Source organism: Dasypus novemcinctus, chromosome 15, assembly GCF_030445035.2.
Source record: "Dasypus novemcinctus isolate mDasNov1 chromosome 15, mDasNov1.1.hap2, whole genome shotgun sequence".
NCBI classification, from domain to species: domain Eukaryota; kingdom Metazoa; phylum Chordata; class Mammalia; order Cingulata; family Dasypodidae; genus Dasypus; species Dasypus novemcinctus.
The window spans coordinates 92742868-92757662 of record NC_080687.1 but is presented as its reverse complement, the minus strand read 5'-3'; the positions used below and the strand labels follow the sequence as shown (position 1 = coordinate 92757662).

General features: G+C 50.5%; 1 protein-coding gene across 1 annotated transcript; it reads right to left on the bottom strand.

Moving 5' to 3' along the window:
• Positions 1-1207: 1207 nt before the first annotated feature.
• Positions 1208-11014, bottom strand: CBY2 (chibby family member 2). Its single transcript, XM_004457856.3, is given in 4 exon segments — positions 1208-2592; positions 10218-10264; positions 10267-10297; positions 10608-11014. Coding segments are annotated over 4 exon segments (1377 nt in total). The 5' UTR covers positions 10683-11014; the 3' UTR covers positions 1208-1368.
• Between the last annotated feature and the right edge of the window lie 3781 nt (positions 11015-14795).

Below are 14795 nucleotides of genomic sequence, written 5' to 3'. Positions count from 1 at the left end.
TTGCCTCACCTGCTGGAGCTCGTTCATGTCTCAGAAATTCAGCCAGCACAACCCAAGGAGTGAGGAGATCCCGGCTTCAAAGTCATGTCTGCCCCTACGCAAAATGGAGAAAGCCCTCCTTTCTCTCCTCGATGCCTCCCCATCGCCTATTTATACCCACTGCAAGTGGACAGAAGCTTGCGTTGAGAATCAAAAGGCTTGTCTCACCCTAAGCAGTGGCTCCCAAACTTGGCTGCACATCAGAACACCTGGGCAGCTTTTAAAAATTCCAAAGCCCAGGCCACACCCAACACCAATGAAATCAGGATATCCGGTGGGTGGGATCCGAGCACCAGCAGTTTTCAGATGATTCCACTGAGCCGCAAAGTTTGGGCGCCGACGGTGGACTCTCTGAAGTCACCTGAACGCACCTTTCACCTTGTCGATCCTCAAGTGTGACCAACTTTGAAATAGAAACTGAAGCCCTGGACTGTCACCTCCCCCTCCACCGCTCTCCAGTCTAGCCCAGTGGCCCCCCACCCCACCCTTTGCCCCCAACTGGGAAGAGCGAACCCTAAGAAAGCAGAGAGTCCCTGGGGTCAGGGAGAGGGCCAGCAGTCTTTCGCAAACTGGGTGGTCACTAGGGGTGAGGCAAAATAAAATAAAAGGATTTCAACGTTAAATAAAACTGGGCAATTCCGGGTTAAGCACAGGCAAGCAGATTTCTTCACCGTGGGACTTCTCAGACTCTTACAGATGCAGTATGGTTTTAATGTCACAGGGGACTGAGGCAGCATTCCCCCCACTTGAGCTCTGGGAACCTTCATTTGGCTCACACCACTTCAAGGACTCCTTTCAAGAAACACACCTTGGGAAACCTAGAAGCCGTGGATCTCAGGGGAGGAGGGAGCTGGGGCGGTCTTTGCTCTTCAGGGGACATGGCATCTAGGGGGCAGAGGCCAGGATGCTTCTAAACGTCCCCCAGGCCAGCACAGAGAATCACCCTGTCCAAAACATCAGGAGGGGCACAACTGAAAACTGCCCCCCGAGATGACCTGTCTCCCATCCCAGAAATGGAAGATAACAAGAAAAGAGAGGAGAACGAAGAGAGCAGGGAAAGCGAAAAGGAAGAAAGGGGGTGAAAGGAAGAGAAAAACAATAACAAGGTAGCGATAAAGGGAGGAGGGTGCTTGAGGAAAGAGAAGAAAAAGCAGCCAAAGCACACGGATGAACACTGGCCCCAGCCTCCTCACGCCTTTATTACTTCTCTGAGATTGGGAAGGCCAATAATTCTGCTCTCCGACGGGGTGGTGAGGGTTAGGCGTGGAGGGCCGAAGGCCGGCAGGGAGCCCGGCTTGGCCCGAGCTGTTCCCCGGCGCCGTGGCGGCCTTAGACCCTGCCAGGCTTCTGGGGGTCCTTACTCTTGGCCGGCATGAAGGCGTAGAGCTCCTCGATGAGCATCTCCATCCGTGCCGTGACCTCGGTCACCGTGTCGATGACCAGCTTCTGCTGCAGCTTCAGCTTGTTGTTCTCCCACAGGGCCTTGTTCTCCTCCTGGAAGAGCCGGTGCTCCTCGCGCAGCACGTGCAGGGCGCGGTTCTCCTCCTGCAGGAGCCGGTTCTCCTCGCGCAGGGCCTGCAGGCTCTGGTTCTCCTCGCGCAGCGCCTGCAGCGCCAGGTTCATCTCGCGCAGCAGCTGCAGGGACTGGCCGCCGTCCTGCAGCCCGGGGCCCGCCTTGCCCTCCTCCTCGCCGCCCGCGCCCGACAGGGTGCTGACCATCTCCCGCAGGGCGCGCAGGGTCTTGGCGTCCTCCTGCGGGGTGCAGGGCCCCTTGGGCTCCTCAAAGGGCGAGGACAGGCCCGTGCCCCCGTCGGGCCGCAGCCCGAGCGCGTGGGGCTCCTCGCGCGGAGAGGGCGCCGCGGGCTTGCTCTCCTCGGCTGGGGCCGCCTTGTCCTCGGCCTGCACCCAGTAGGCCTTCCGGTGCTCCAGTAGCTGCTGCAGCGCCCGGTTCTCCTCGCGGAGCAGCTGCAGGGCGCTGCTGTCCTTGCCACCGTGCAGCTGCAGGGCCGCGGTGTCCTTCTTCCCCGGCTCCAGCGCCGCGCTGTCCTTGCGCACGGGCGGCGGCGAGGTGCGGCTCTCCTCGCGGGCCAGCGTGGCCTTGCGCTCCTCCCAGAAGGCCTGCAGGATCTTGTTCTCCTTGCGCAGGGCCTTGTTCTCCTCGCGCAGCGCCTTGTTCTCCTCCCGCAGGGACTTGTTCTCCTCGTGCAGCAGGTACTCCTTGGCCAGGCGCTTGTGGTGCAGCTTGTGGTGGAAGGAGGCCGAGGGCGAGAAGTAGGGCGACTGCAGGCGGCAGTTCTCGTTCACCCACCGGCCGTCCTGGAAGACGAACATGTCGTCGCTGAGCTGCACGCGGGGCGGGTTGTAGTCCAGCTCCAGGTCCGCCTGCGACGTGGGCCGCTCCATGGCGTCGAGGGGCCCCGACGAGAAGCGGTTCAGCGGGTACGAGTGCTGGCTGACCGCCCCGCGGCCGAGCCTGGGCAGCGCGGCCTGCCTGGCGCACCTCGGAGTGGTGTACAGGTTGTGCAGCCTCAGGAAGGGCTCGGCCGTGCCCCTCTGTGGAAGAGAGCAAGGAGACCCGGCGTTAGCGGAGAAGCTGGGGCGCCCAAAAGCCTGGGGACCCCCCAGATGGCCCAGTCTGACAGTCAGGCCTGCCCCCCCATGGGCACGTGGCCTCTGGAGGCTCTCACAAGGAAGTACAGTCAATCCTCATCATTGGCCATAGCTGTGTCCTATAAAGTCACAGCCAACACTGAACTAGCAACGGATGGACAGTTCCTGGGGGAAATGCAAGGTTAGGTGACTACCAGCCTGTGGTCACAGCATTTTCACCATCCCATCACAACATAACCGTTTTATGTGTGTTTCTGTTTAAAGACATTTTATTTAATATATATTGCTGATTAACATTGAACTTGGCCAACAGCGCGTACCTCATGCCTGAACTAAACCTGTCTAACAGAGATATTTCTCTGCAAGGCACATGGCAGCCTTCTGGCACTTAGGAACACTAGACAGCACTTCAGCACTATGCCTGGGGGCTCAAAAATGCAAAACGTGCCCTAGGTAGACCTCAGAAAGGACCCTGGTTGACAGTAGGAGAGCTGAAATAAGAAGGCGGAGCATCTGGCACCTCCTCTGACCTCAGCTGGAGACGCGTGCTTGGGGAGACTCACATTTCTCGCCCCTCTGCACATTTCTGTGAGTGACACGATCATGCCATGAATATTGATTTTGGGGTTATGAATAAATTTTAGCAAGTAGGCAAATTTGCAAACAAGGAATCCACAAATAGTGAGGACCGTTTATCACAGAGATTAAAAGCATTGACTTGGGAGTCAAGTATTTTTGAGTCCTGACCCCACCACTTACCAGTTGCAAAGACTTGGGCAATAGGCTGGGTTGGGGGAAAATACACCAAATGTAAGATTTAAAAAAAATTTTTTTTTAAGTAAAAGCATGGGCAAGGTCTTTGCTCTCCTTGAGCTTCAGTTTCCACATTTGCAAAATGAGTTAAGTGCCCCTTCCTCCTTGACGTAAATCTTTTCCAGGATTAAAGGAGGTAATGCACAAAAGTACCACCCCCAGTTCTGGTCCACTTCCTTTGTCCCAGAGGAGGAACAAACACTGTTCTTCCAGACGCCCCAGCTCCGGCTGTGAGGCCACCCCAACACGAGAGAGGAGCAGCAGGAGTCCCCCAACAGCCACCCAGCCCTCTCCCTCGCCTCTACTCCTCGCTGTCCCTGAGCTTGCCCTGCCCGCCCCCAGCACGTGCTCAGCTCTAAGCAGAATCCAGCTGATACCTCTTTTTTTTCTAACAATGAGCACCATCACAGTCTAATCACTCAGTGCTGAGAGTTCAACACACAGCACTGAAGGTGGCAAAGGGAACTGAGGAATCCAGAGAGGAATGGACGCTGCTGACCATACACTTTAGGACCACCCCCATAAAAAGAGCATCCAATTCTCAGAGCATCAGTCCACTGTGCCAGGGACCACACACCTACCTGCACAGGAGAAGAAGTGGAGTGAATTTTAAATGCAGCTCCGAGCCTCCCACTGGCAATTCTGGTTCATCCGCGATTGGTCTGCGGTTCTAACCAGCTCCTACCTCGGGTGTTTCTGCTACAGGCAGTCAGGACTGCTCTAAACCAAGTGAAATGTGCAGTTTGCTTGATAAGAGGCAAACCAGGGCTAAAGGCTGAGGGGTCAAGATGGGCATGGGGGGGTGTTGCAGTTTGTTATGGTTATGAATTCCAAAAATAGATATTAGACTATGTTTGTAGTCTGGTCTGTACCTGGGCGTGATTGAGTTATGATTAGGGCTTTGATTGGGCCACGTCATTAGGGTGTTGAGTTCCCGCCCCTTGGTGGGTGGGGACTCCCAGATAAAAGGCATGGCAAAGGGCAGAGTTGAAGGGTTTTTGATGTTGGAGTTTGATACTGAAGTCTTAAGCTGGAGCCCTGGGAAGTAAGCACACAGAGGAAAGAGAAGCCAGCCCCAGGAAGAGAGGAACGCTGAGCCCAGGAAGAAGCAAGCCCAGGGAAGAAAGGAACCTTGAACCAAGAGAGAAGCAAGACCCTGGAAGAGAGGAACCCAGGAAGCCTGAACCCTCACAGATGTCGGCAGCCATCTTGCTCCAACACGTGAAAATAGACTTTGGTGAGGGAAGTAACTTATGCTTATGGCCTGGTATCTGTAAGCTCCTACCCCAAATAAATGCCCTTTATAAAAACCAACCAATTTCTGGTATTTTGCATCAGCACCCCTTTGGCTGACTAATACAGGGGGTGTTACAAGCCCTAGATTCCCCTCCTGGTTGTCACTAATGGGCCGAGTGACGATGAGAGCTGTCACCCTCTCTGAGGTTCAAATTTTTCACTAGTAAAAAAAAAGAGGGAGTTAGACTCCGTGATCTCCAAGGCATCCTCCAACATGAGAAGCTGTAAATGGAGATAATAATATTCTCCCTGCTTAGTTCACAACTCTGTTGTGAGGGCTGAATGAGCTAACAAAAGTAAAAGTGATTTTACAGCTGCCAAGTGCCATAGAAATGTAAGGTGTTGTTATCAAGAAATGGAGATTTCACAATCTTCAGTGGAAGAATTCTGAGCTGTATTAAAAAAGAGGTGAACCGGTGGAATACCCTGGCACAAAGACGACAATTGCCACAACGAAATTAAATAAAAATAAAACCATGACTGAGACTTCTAAATACAGCAAAAACAGTTCATCCAAGTACCTCGACATGCTCTGCAAATATCAACTGTTCATTTCTTAGGTTATTTTCACAATTTTACAGATAAAGAAGATAGAAAACCAGTCAGGTTATATATATATATATGCATTTAAAAAGATATATAATTTGCACAGTGTATAAAGTTGGTTAGAGTTCTTTAAGAATCCAAAGAGGTAGATAAATAGAAGGCACAGTTATATGCCATTAACTTTACAGTAAGCACATGTCATTAACTTTGTAATTATATGCTTAATCTTCCAGATAGCAAGGATGGGAGAGCTTTCTGCCATCAGTCCCTTATTTACTTTAAATAAATTCCACCTCCATGGTTTCCACGTGTCTCAATTGGAAAAGCACGTTGGCTTCTGTGACCCAGCCTGCAATCAGCAATCAGCCTCACTGGTGAGAGCCCAGACAAGCATTCTCCTTGTAAATCCGAGTTGCCTTGGTCCCGATTTCCAAGGAGGATTAGCCAAGGTGAGTAAGAAATGAGCCTTGACTGGTGTATCCTTCCACTTGAACCAGCACAAAGGCCCTCGTTCCAAAAAGATCTTTCTCTGCAAGATGTTGCCATGGAGAAAAGGCAGTTTTAGTCAACAGAGAGTGCCCCAGTTTCACTCTAGGACCTGAGCTGAGAGTTTTGCCTACTGAATTCATTTAGTCCTCACGACATGGACTTATCCAAGGTATTATTAGAATTCCCACTGGAGAGCTGGAGAAACTGCAACTCAGAGAGGTTAAATCACCAGCGCTAGTTTAGTTGCTAAGATGCAAACTCGGGTCTGGCTGCCTGAGCTTGTGTGTGGGAAATCACCATGGACTTACCCAAGAGCAAACAGGACTTCGGGGGTCCAGATATCTTCTCCCTTAACTTTTTTAAATGGAAAATTTCAAGCATGTTCCTGGAAATTAGACCAGCACACTTCACCCACATGGGAGGCTGAAGAGATAGATCCTTGCCAATGACCTAACTGAGCAAAATGCACTGAAGGTGAACAAGAAGAGTTAGGCTGAACCATATGAAACTGTTGATAGTCTATCATCTGGTGCCTACAAAAAATGGCAATTTCCTTAGAATGAATATATTTAGTATCATTCGTGATGCTTTAACCTCATTTCAGTTTATGCTGAAAGCTTTAAAATAGTCGTCCCAGTGCAGGGCTGTTACTCCATGATGTAAGATCTGTGCCGGTGGGGTTTTCCTGACGTGAAACCCTCGGTTCATCTGTGTGCTACTTAAAGGAAACTGCCTCCCACGCGCGCAGGCATGCTAGCTGTCCATTTCATCTCAAGTTCCCAGGAGCTTTGGGGACAAAAGTCCCATGCTGAATGCTCTAAAGAAAGCCACTTCACTTCTCTGAACAGCTCTAAAATGAGCCTAAACATGCCTGCTCTGACTGCTTCTTGGGGTTACTGCGAGAGGACAACAAAGTTCCAGGCAAGCTACTACAAAGACGGAAGAAAAAGGTCAATTTTACTGTTAAAGCTTAAACATTCCTGGCCTCATGCACTACAGCCATTGCTCAATAAATTTCTTTACAAAAGGGCTTTCCAAAAAGTAAGCATCAGAGCTTTAAGAAAACACAGGCCAATACAAGGTCCCGGGCTTCTTTAGCCTGTATTTAAAGCCAGTTCCACCTCAGCGGGGTCCCTTTGGCCAGTGGTACCGCTGGGTTGGTTTCATAGGCTGAGCTAACCTGCCCGTGATCTCCTCAAGCCCTCACAAGAGGCCTGTGCCAATAAAAAAGAAAACTTCCGGAATATTCCTGACAGATTTTCCTGGCTTGTGGGTCAAACCACACGGGAGGCAGAGCCAAGAGTCCCATGAATGAAAGGGCTGTCTCTCTCCAGGTCTCTGTGAGATGCCCTCACCAGGAGGTGGGAAAGAAGAAGGCTGGCTTCTCTGTGGAAGAAGGAATATGCAGAGAGAGGCAAGCACGGAATACACTTCTCCTGCAACGCTCTCAAGACACCAACATCTCCCTCCTAAACTGCCTGAGATGCCACCCTTTCCCTGGAATCCTCCTCTACCACAGACACTGCCCTACCCTTGGCCTCTCCTTTTAAAATGTGGAGGGAAATGCTCGAAATCGTCAACGAGTACAGTGGGATCACTGGCCTCGTGCAAGTGGTGAGCAGGGGGAGAGAGTGGACAAGGGGAGAGAGGAGGGGAAGGGCAAAGGGAGGTGATAAGATGAACAGCCCTCCCAGGGGCGGAGCGGCTTCTGAGGAGCAGGGCTCTGGTGGAAACACTGGAGGGGAGGTTTTTGGGGTGGGCGGCGACCATCTGAAGAGTTTGAGACTGACGCCAAACAGCCGCCGGCCAGCCTCAGTGGACACCCGAGCGCTTCCCTCTATTGCTCGGACCTGATACCCAGGTGTCCCCCGGAGAGCACGATCCCCTTGGCCAACATGTTCAAGCCCCATTTTGCTAACATCCCGGGGGCTATGCCTGAGAACATCCTGCCATCCGAGGCTCCTTCGGGGCCCGGGAAGCAGAGAGGTTCCAGGATGTGGGAGAGAAAAGCCACGGGTTTTCAGACGAGTTCCCCGGACTCAGCCTCATGGTCGTGTTTTCACATGAACTCTGCTCCCTGGCAAAGCCAGCGTTGGTTTTAATACATGTGAACAGGCAAAGGGAAGCGCCACAGGGGGGATGCGACCGATTTTGATAGCCTTACAATGTGCAGAGCCAAGAGGACGGAGAAGCCGCCCCGCGTGGTGGCTTGAGCTAGCCGTCTACACAGAACGTCCTCACATCTCCTCCCCACAGTCGCGATCCGGCTGAGACCCCACAGCTTCTGGAGAACCACCCCAAACAAAGGGACGCTGAGGGGGGAAGGGGCTTCCCAGGAAGCTGTTGGAGCTCATTCTGATCTGGCGTCGACCCTTATTTGATCCAGGAGTAAGCCAGGCTGTCATGAAATTCCCAGGCACAGCTCTGGGGAGGAATGTCGGGAGTGCCTGGGAGAACTGCCTCGTTGCGTACGAAAGGACCCAGGTCAGCCAGCCTTCGCTGGAGGGAAACACAAATACGTAATGTGAGGAAGAAAAAGTGGGAATCAGTAAGACCTGAAAAACCCTGAGGGTGATAAACAGCCAACCAACCGCATTTGCAATGTCATCGAGAAGCCTCAATGCCCAGCAACTGGGAGCTGAGGGTGACAGGCAACTTTGTAGAGAGGCAGAGCCCCTGCTGTCATTCCCTCCCCCAAAAAATGCAATCGGTCCCGGAGGACAGCAGCAGGTTCCATCTGCTTGGAACCCGGGGAGGGGCCCGGGAGAGGAGAGCTGTCTCCTGAAAGCAAGGGTAGACGCTCAGAGTTTAGACGGCCCTGGCCCAGGCTCCAGCACTGGGGTTTCCTGGAGCCCTTGGGGATCTGGTTCCTCCCACCTGCATGGCCCCAGATCACGTAATCAGATCAGGGCTCAGTCAGTATCCCTTCCCCCTCGCTCCCCAGATGGGTCCTTCCCCCAAACCAGCGCAATATTATTTTCTGTATCAGACACTCAAAGAACCTTGGGGAGGGAGAGCAAGCGCGCCGGCCCCTCTCACAAACCCCGGAAGTGGGCAGGCGCCTTTGACCTGAAGTTACAGCTGCCCACACCCCTGCCCCAGAGACCCCGTCCAGGGCACCCTGGCAGGGGTCTGAGACCTGCTGTGTGGCTGGGGCCCTCTGGGCAAGTCCTGCAGCCTGGGAGGCGAGCAGATCCAGAGCAGACATGACCGCGGTCTTCACGTCCTATTCCCACTTCCCCTTCACGCCCTCTGCCATCCCTTAGCAATGCCAAGAAATGATTGGCGTGGACTGTGAAGGAACCAAGGGAGCAGCTCTCGCCCCTCCAGGCAGGCGAAGAAACTACAAGTGTCTTTCAGAGGAAAGACTCAGGCCCCACAGTGGTAGGAACCCCATTATCAGGCATCCTGGCTAATGATCAGGAGCAAGTTACAGTCTCGCTGAGCCTCATGAGCTGAATTGGATGCAAAGGGGGCTGTCCATTGCAGAGCGATAAGGGCAATGTTAAAAATACCTAGAATGTTTTCTCCCCCTGTATTTTTCCCTCCTGCTGAACATACTTGGGTAAATTGTTACAATTACTTCCACCTGTAGAAAGACTGCTGAAGGGTTTCCGCTCTCAACTTGCTGTTCTTCTGAAACTTCTAACAAAATAAGAAAATAACAATAACCGAGGATGTCTACTGTCACAGCTCCCTGGACAGAGCTTTCAAGTGGTCACCTCTACGTTTGATTCCTCCGCCCTCCATTTCAGCCCCTCTGGCTGCATGGACGTGTTTTCCAAGCAGGGCCTTAGATGATTCTGGAGAAGTGAAGCTGACCTTTGTGACATAGCAGCATGTGGAAGACACCCGAGGAAGAGAGCTCCAGCACTCAGGGGAGGAGACCTGGGCATCTCAGGTCTGTCTGAACTTTTCCAATTGATGGTCCTGTCTTCTGAATCCCTCTAGAAAACCCGTCCACCTCCCTTAAGCCCTCTATCTTTGGTACAGAACAGAGCTTCATTCTCTTGACACCTCCAAAATGACCTGGTACCCCTTGGTGCATGTACTGACTTTTCTTCTCAGGGATGTGATCATATGCATTTGGTTTCAAGACCTGGCTCTAGTTCTCCCCAAGAAATGCAGAGTGGTTGACCAACAGCCAGCATCAACAGATCTTGTTTGGAAAAGGTCAGGTCATTTCAAAATATCCCAGCAACTGGAAGGACTGGAAGATCTTACGAGATCATCTGAGCCAGCCCCTTCTTCTGAGGGAAGAGGAACCCAAGGTTCGGAGCGGCTAGGCGGCCTCCCCCAGGCACACGGCGGTAGACTCTGAGGCCCTGACTTGCCTGCTTCTTCCACAACATGCTAGAGCTTTGAAAGAGGAGGGTTAATCTGGCTAAACCTGAGAGATTACACCTTTCTGTGATAATCCCTACCTGAAGTAGAACCACTTTGATTGGAATTTCTAGATTTTCAGATCGGTATCTCTTTTTCTTGTATAATTTGGCCTTGACAGCTGTGGAACAGAGAAAATAAGACGATTTCTGCTTCCCAGCCCATCCTCTGGGCTCCAGTTGCTAACCTGAACAACATTGGACTTACTGCTCGTCTACTCCCCTCCAGTAGTTACATACATGATGGAAATCTGAGTCTGAGAGAACGCGTAGCTGATATCTGGTAAGATGCTTTATCCCGCTCTGAGCAGAAATTAAGACAAATATTACAGTCGATATAAAAGCTTTCCAGAAGCCTTTGAAGGAGAGATAACTGCACTTACATCTTTATCTAAAATTATTATTTCTATCTCAAGAAAAAATAAGCCATACCAGCGTGAGGTGCCAGGTATAAGTCCTATGCAGAAGCTGGTCGCCAAAACACTCAGAACATTCCAGAGGTGACATCACAGAACAATACGGTGTTTTTCAGCGCTCATGGTTTCTCTCTGAGCGTCACGGATGGGACAGGGGCGTCTGGCCAGCTGGAAGAGCTCATGCCTGGCTCTGCCCACGGCAGGTCAGGGTCAGTGTGACTCACAATAGCCTAAGCACCAGGCCCTGTTTGGTCACCCCAGCTGCCATTCGTGTCCCTGCCAGGCTGAGTTGAGACCCTTTTCCTCTCTCCAGATGTGGTATCTTCTACTTGGAGTTGGGTCACCCAAGAAGAAAGAAACCCAAACTGAGCTCACTGGACTGTGGAAGGAAATGTGGAAACTGAGCTGAGACCCCAGTGCTGATGTCTGGGCTTTGTGAATGGGGCAGCCCGTCCCTTCTGCCCCCAATGCTGTCAAATCAGTCATTCCTCTCTAGAGGCTGTTACTTGGAATCCTCTTGATTATTGATGTAATGTAAGCCTCTTATTAGCCAGACAGCTCCAACTCCACGTTATTATGCCAAATGCAGGGGACAGGAGTGGTGGGCCAGGGTCAGCAGGTACAGGGACACCATAACTACTCACTGGAGTTTCCCACACCCCAGTTTCAAGCAAATTTTATGTTCAGAAAATACAAAAGCATTTAAATACACTTAGAGTAAAATCAGGAAGAATATAAATTTCATTGTCAAAATTTCATTTTACAAGGGACCTTGTCTCAGGTTCTTTTAAGCAGTTCCCTGCCATACTGCCTGAAAACATAATTCAGGTCTCACTTAGAACTTATAGAAACGTCTGCACATCCCCTGGGTTACAGCAAGAAATGCTACACAAAACACAAGGGCATTTATTTGTACAGCAATATTCAGAGCAGCATTATTCACAGTAGCCAAAATGTGGAAGCCACTCAAATGTCCATCAGCTGATAAATGGGCAAACACAATGTGGTGTATCCATACAATGGAGTATTATTCCACCCTAAAAAAGAAAGAAGTCTGATACATGCGACAACATGGATGAACTTTGAAGACACCATGCTGAGTAAAATAAGACACACAGGGACAGATGTTATATGATTCCAATCATATGAAATAGCTAGAATAGGCAAATTTATTAGATATGGAAAGTATAGATTTGGAGTTGGGGGGAGGAGAATGGGGAGTTTATGCATAATGGGTGCGAGGTTTCTGGTAATGGACAGTGGTGAGGGTAGCACAGCATCGTGAATGTGATTAATCCTGAATTGAATTATACCGAATCATATGCTTTGGGGAGGCTGAGATGGGAAGTTTCAAGTTGTGTGTATGTTTTCACAATTAAAAGAGAGACTAAAGAGACAATAACTAAATGCACTACATGATCTGGACTGCGTCTAATTAATGGAAAAGGTCCAAAAAGACATTATTAGGACAAAGGAAAAAATGGGGATGTAGACTGTAAGCTTTGTATCAATGTTAAATTTCCTAAAGTTTATAGCTACATTTAAGGTGGTTTGTGTAAGTGAATATCCTTGTTCATAGGAAAAGAACATGGAAGTGTTAAGTAGTCAAGGAGCATGATGTATGCAATCTACTCTCAAGTGTTTAGAAAACAGATGGAGAGAGAGAGAGAGAAAATGATACAGAAAATGTGGTAAAATGGTAAAAGTTGGTAGAGCTGAGTGAGGGGTATGTTAGAATTCTCTGGATTTTGTATTATTTTTGCAACTGTCCTGTAAGTTTGAAATTATTTCAAAACAAAAAGTTTCTTAAAAAGAAAGCACACACACCCAGGGGAAAGGGGATGCACCATGATCTGGAGATCGGCAAGGGGGTGTGTGATCAACAGATGGGACAACAGTTGGGTCTGGGCTGGGAAGCTCAAACGGAGAAGGGGAGGGAGCCAACGTGAACTGAACACCTCATAAGCACCAACCCTGTGTTAGATACTTTCTATATGTCATTTCACTGAAATCAGAGTCAACAACACGTATGCAGATCTTGCCACCCTTCTGCTCTCCAAACCCATCACCAATCCTGGCCCATCTCCAGGTGATCCACTGAGCCCCTTCCTCCCACAGAAGGATGCCTGATGCCAAGAAACAAAAGCTCTGCCCCTGCAAAGTTTCCCCATGAACTAAGAAATCTGCTGGCATGTCTGTGCTGTTCTATTATGATCATATATATCATATTATTCTTATTATTTCTATTATTTCTTTTATGTTTTTTTGCCTGATCTCAATCTCCCTGCCTTCTCTGAACTTTTGAACCTGGTGACTGAGAGTTCCCTCCAGTGAGGTCAAAACTGACCCCCAGCTCTGTTCTGAAGGCCTTATTTGTAGGAGAAACATCACCCTCCCCCCTTTAAGCCTTTCCATGACATTCTAGCATGATTCCCAAGTTAAGCCCATGATATCCAGAGGAGCTTGGGGCACAGTCCACTCCTAAAAAAGGAGTCTTGCTTTTAGATGAGCATGGAAACTTCCAGGGTCAGAGGATGGTATAAATCATTCCTTTGCCTGTTGCATCACCAACAGAGTCCTCCTGCGAGGGCTGTGCAAAATGCCCTGCTCTTGGTGGCCTCCCTCCCTCCGCCTCACCTCTGCCATAGTCCTTTGCCTTCTTCTCCCCAGGGCCTGGCTCCAGGGGAGCACCTGATCTGTCCAGGTTTCACAGTGAGACCTGTGTAGCCCACCCTTATCGATGGCTGATGCTGGCTTCATGGCATCATCTCGGCTCCTCCAGTCTTACCAAAGACCTCCCTCACCCTTTCCTGGAAAGGGGCACTGCTGGAGGAAGGAAAGAAAGGGGATGGACGCACAAACTGCCCTGCTACTCTAGAGTCCCGGGGCTGTCCTTCACAGAGCTGTATCACACACTGTGTGGTTTCAAACAACAAAAATGTTTTCTCAACTCCAGAGGCCAGGGTGGTTCCTTCTGGAGGCTCCGAGGCAGACTCTGTTCCGTGCCTCCCTTCTGGCTTCTGGTGGCTCCTGACCATCCCCGGTATTCCCTGGCTTGTAGACATATCACACCCTTCTCTGCCTCAGTCTCCCCACTACCTCCTCTGTGTCTTCTCCCTTCCTTGCTCTTCTAAGGACACTTCCCCTGGACTTCTGGCCCACCCAATTCCAGATCATCTTGAGATCCTTAGCTTAATTGCAACTGCAAAGACCGTTTTGCAAATAAGATCACATTCACAGGTTCTGGGTGGCCATACCTTTGGGGGGCTACCACTCAACCCGCTATAATATGGAGAGTTTTCTTACTGAACCCAAAGGAAAAGCATTAAAAAGAATAAATGAGGTTCCAGGTGGAAAGACCATGGATGTCGGTGTCAGTGGGCTTCTATGCAAATCTGGGGCCCAATGAACAGTTTCTTACTGGGTGGCATGGGCAAGTCCCTAACCCCTCAGCAGCTTGGTCTCCTTATCTTTAAAATGGAAAAGTCGAATCTAACCTGAGATTAAAAAATGTAAAACAGCAGACAACTCATAGGCTCTCAAAAAAGTACTGCTTCAGTGCCTTTATACAACACATGACCTTGCTCCCTTTAGCTCAAAATCTTGGGCAGCTGACCCATAGTCGGTGCTGCTGTTAGAAAGACGTGATGAGGGGAGAGAGGGGCAAGATGGCAGTGGAGTAGGGCGCTCCTGGGGCCAGCTCATGCTATAGGGCAGGTAGTGGACACCCAGAGCTATCTGAAGCACCTGTTTGGGGGCCCCAGGAAACCAGAAGAACACCCTGCATCATCCTTGAAAATATGGAAGGAGGAGACTGCCCTTCTGCAGACAGGATTCGTGAGCAAGCCACCCCAGGAGCTGTTCCGTGGCTAGAGTTGGAAGTGCCATTTCCCAAAACTTGGGGAGGAAGAGATGGATGGGCACCAATTTCAGCTACTGATAAGTAAATTCAGCTGGCTAAAGTATAATCCTAATAACAGCTAAAGTTTGGACCTGTCCAAGTTGAAAAAGAGGCCAGTAGCCACCATTTTAACTCTGCCCCCAGCACGAGGGGAATCGGGGCTGACTGAAAATCCCAGTGCTGGCAGGGATGGGCTTCTTTCCACCCAGATCAGATTCCAGCTCTAGCCTAAGCTCCAGCCCCACCTCTGGCAGGCAGGAAGCTGGAGGGACCTGCACCTGCCTCTCCAGGTAACTGCAGTTG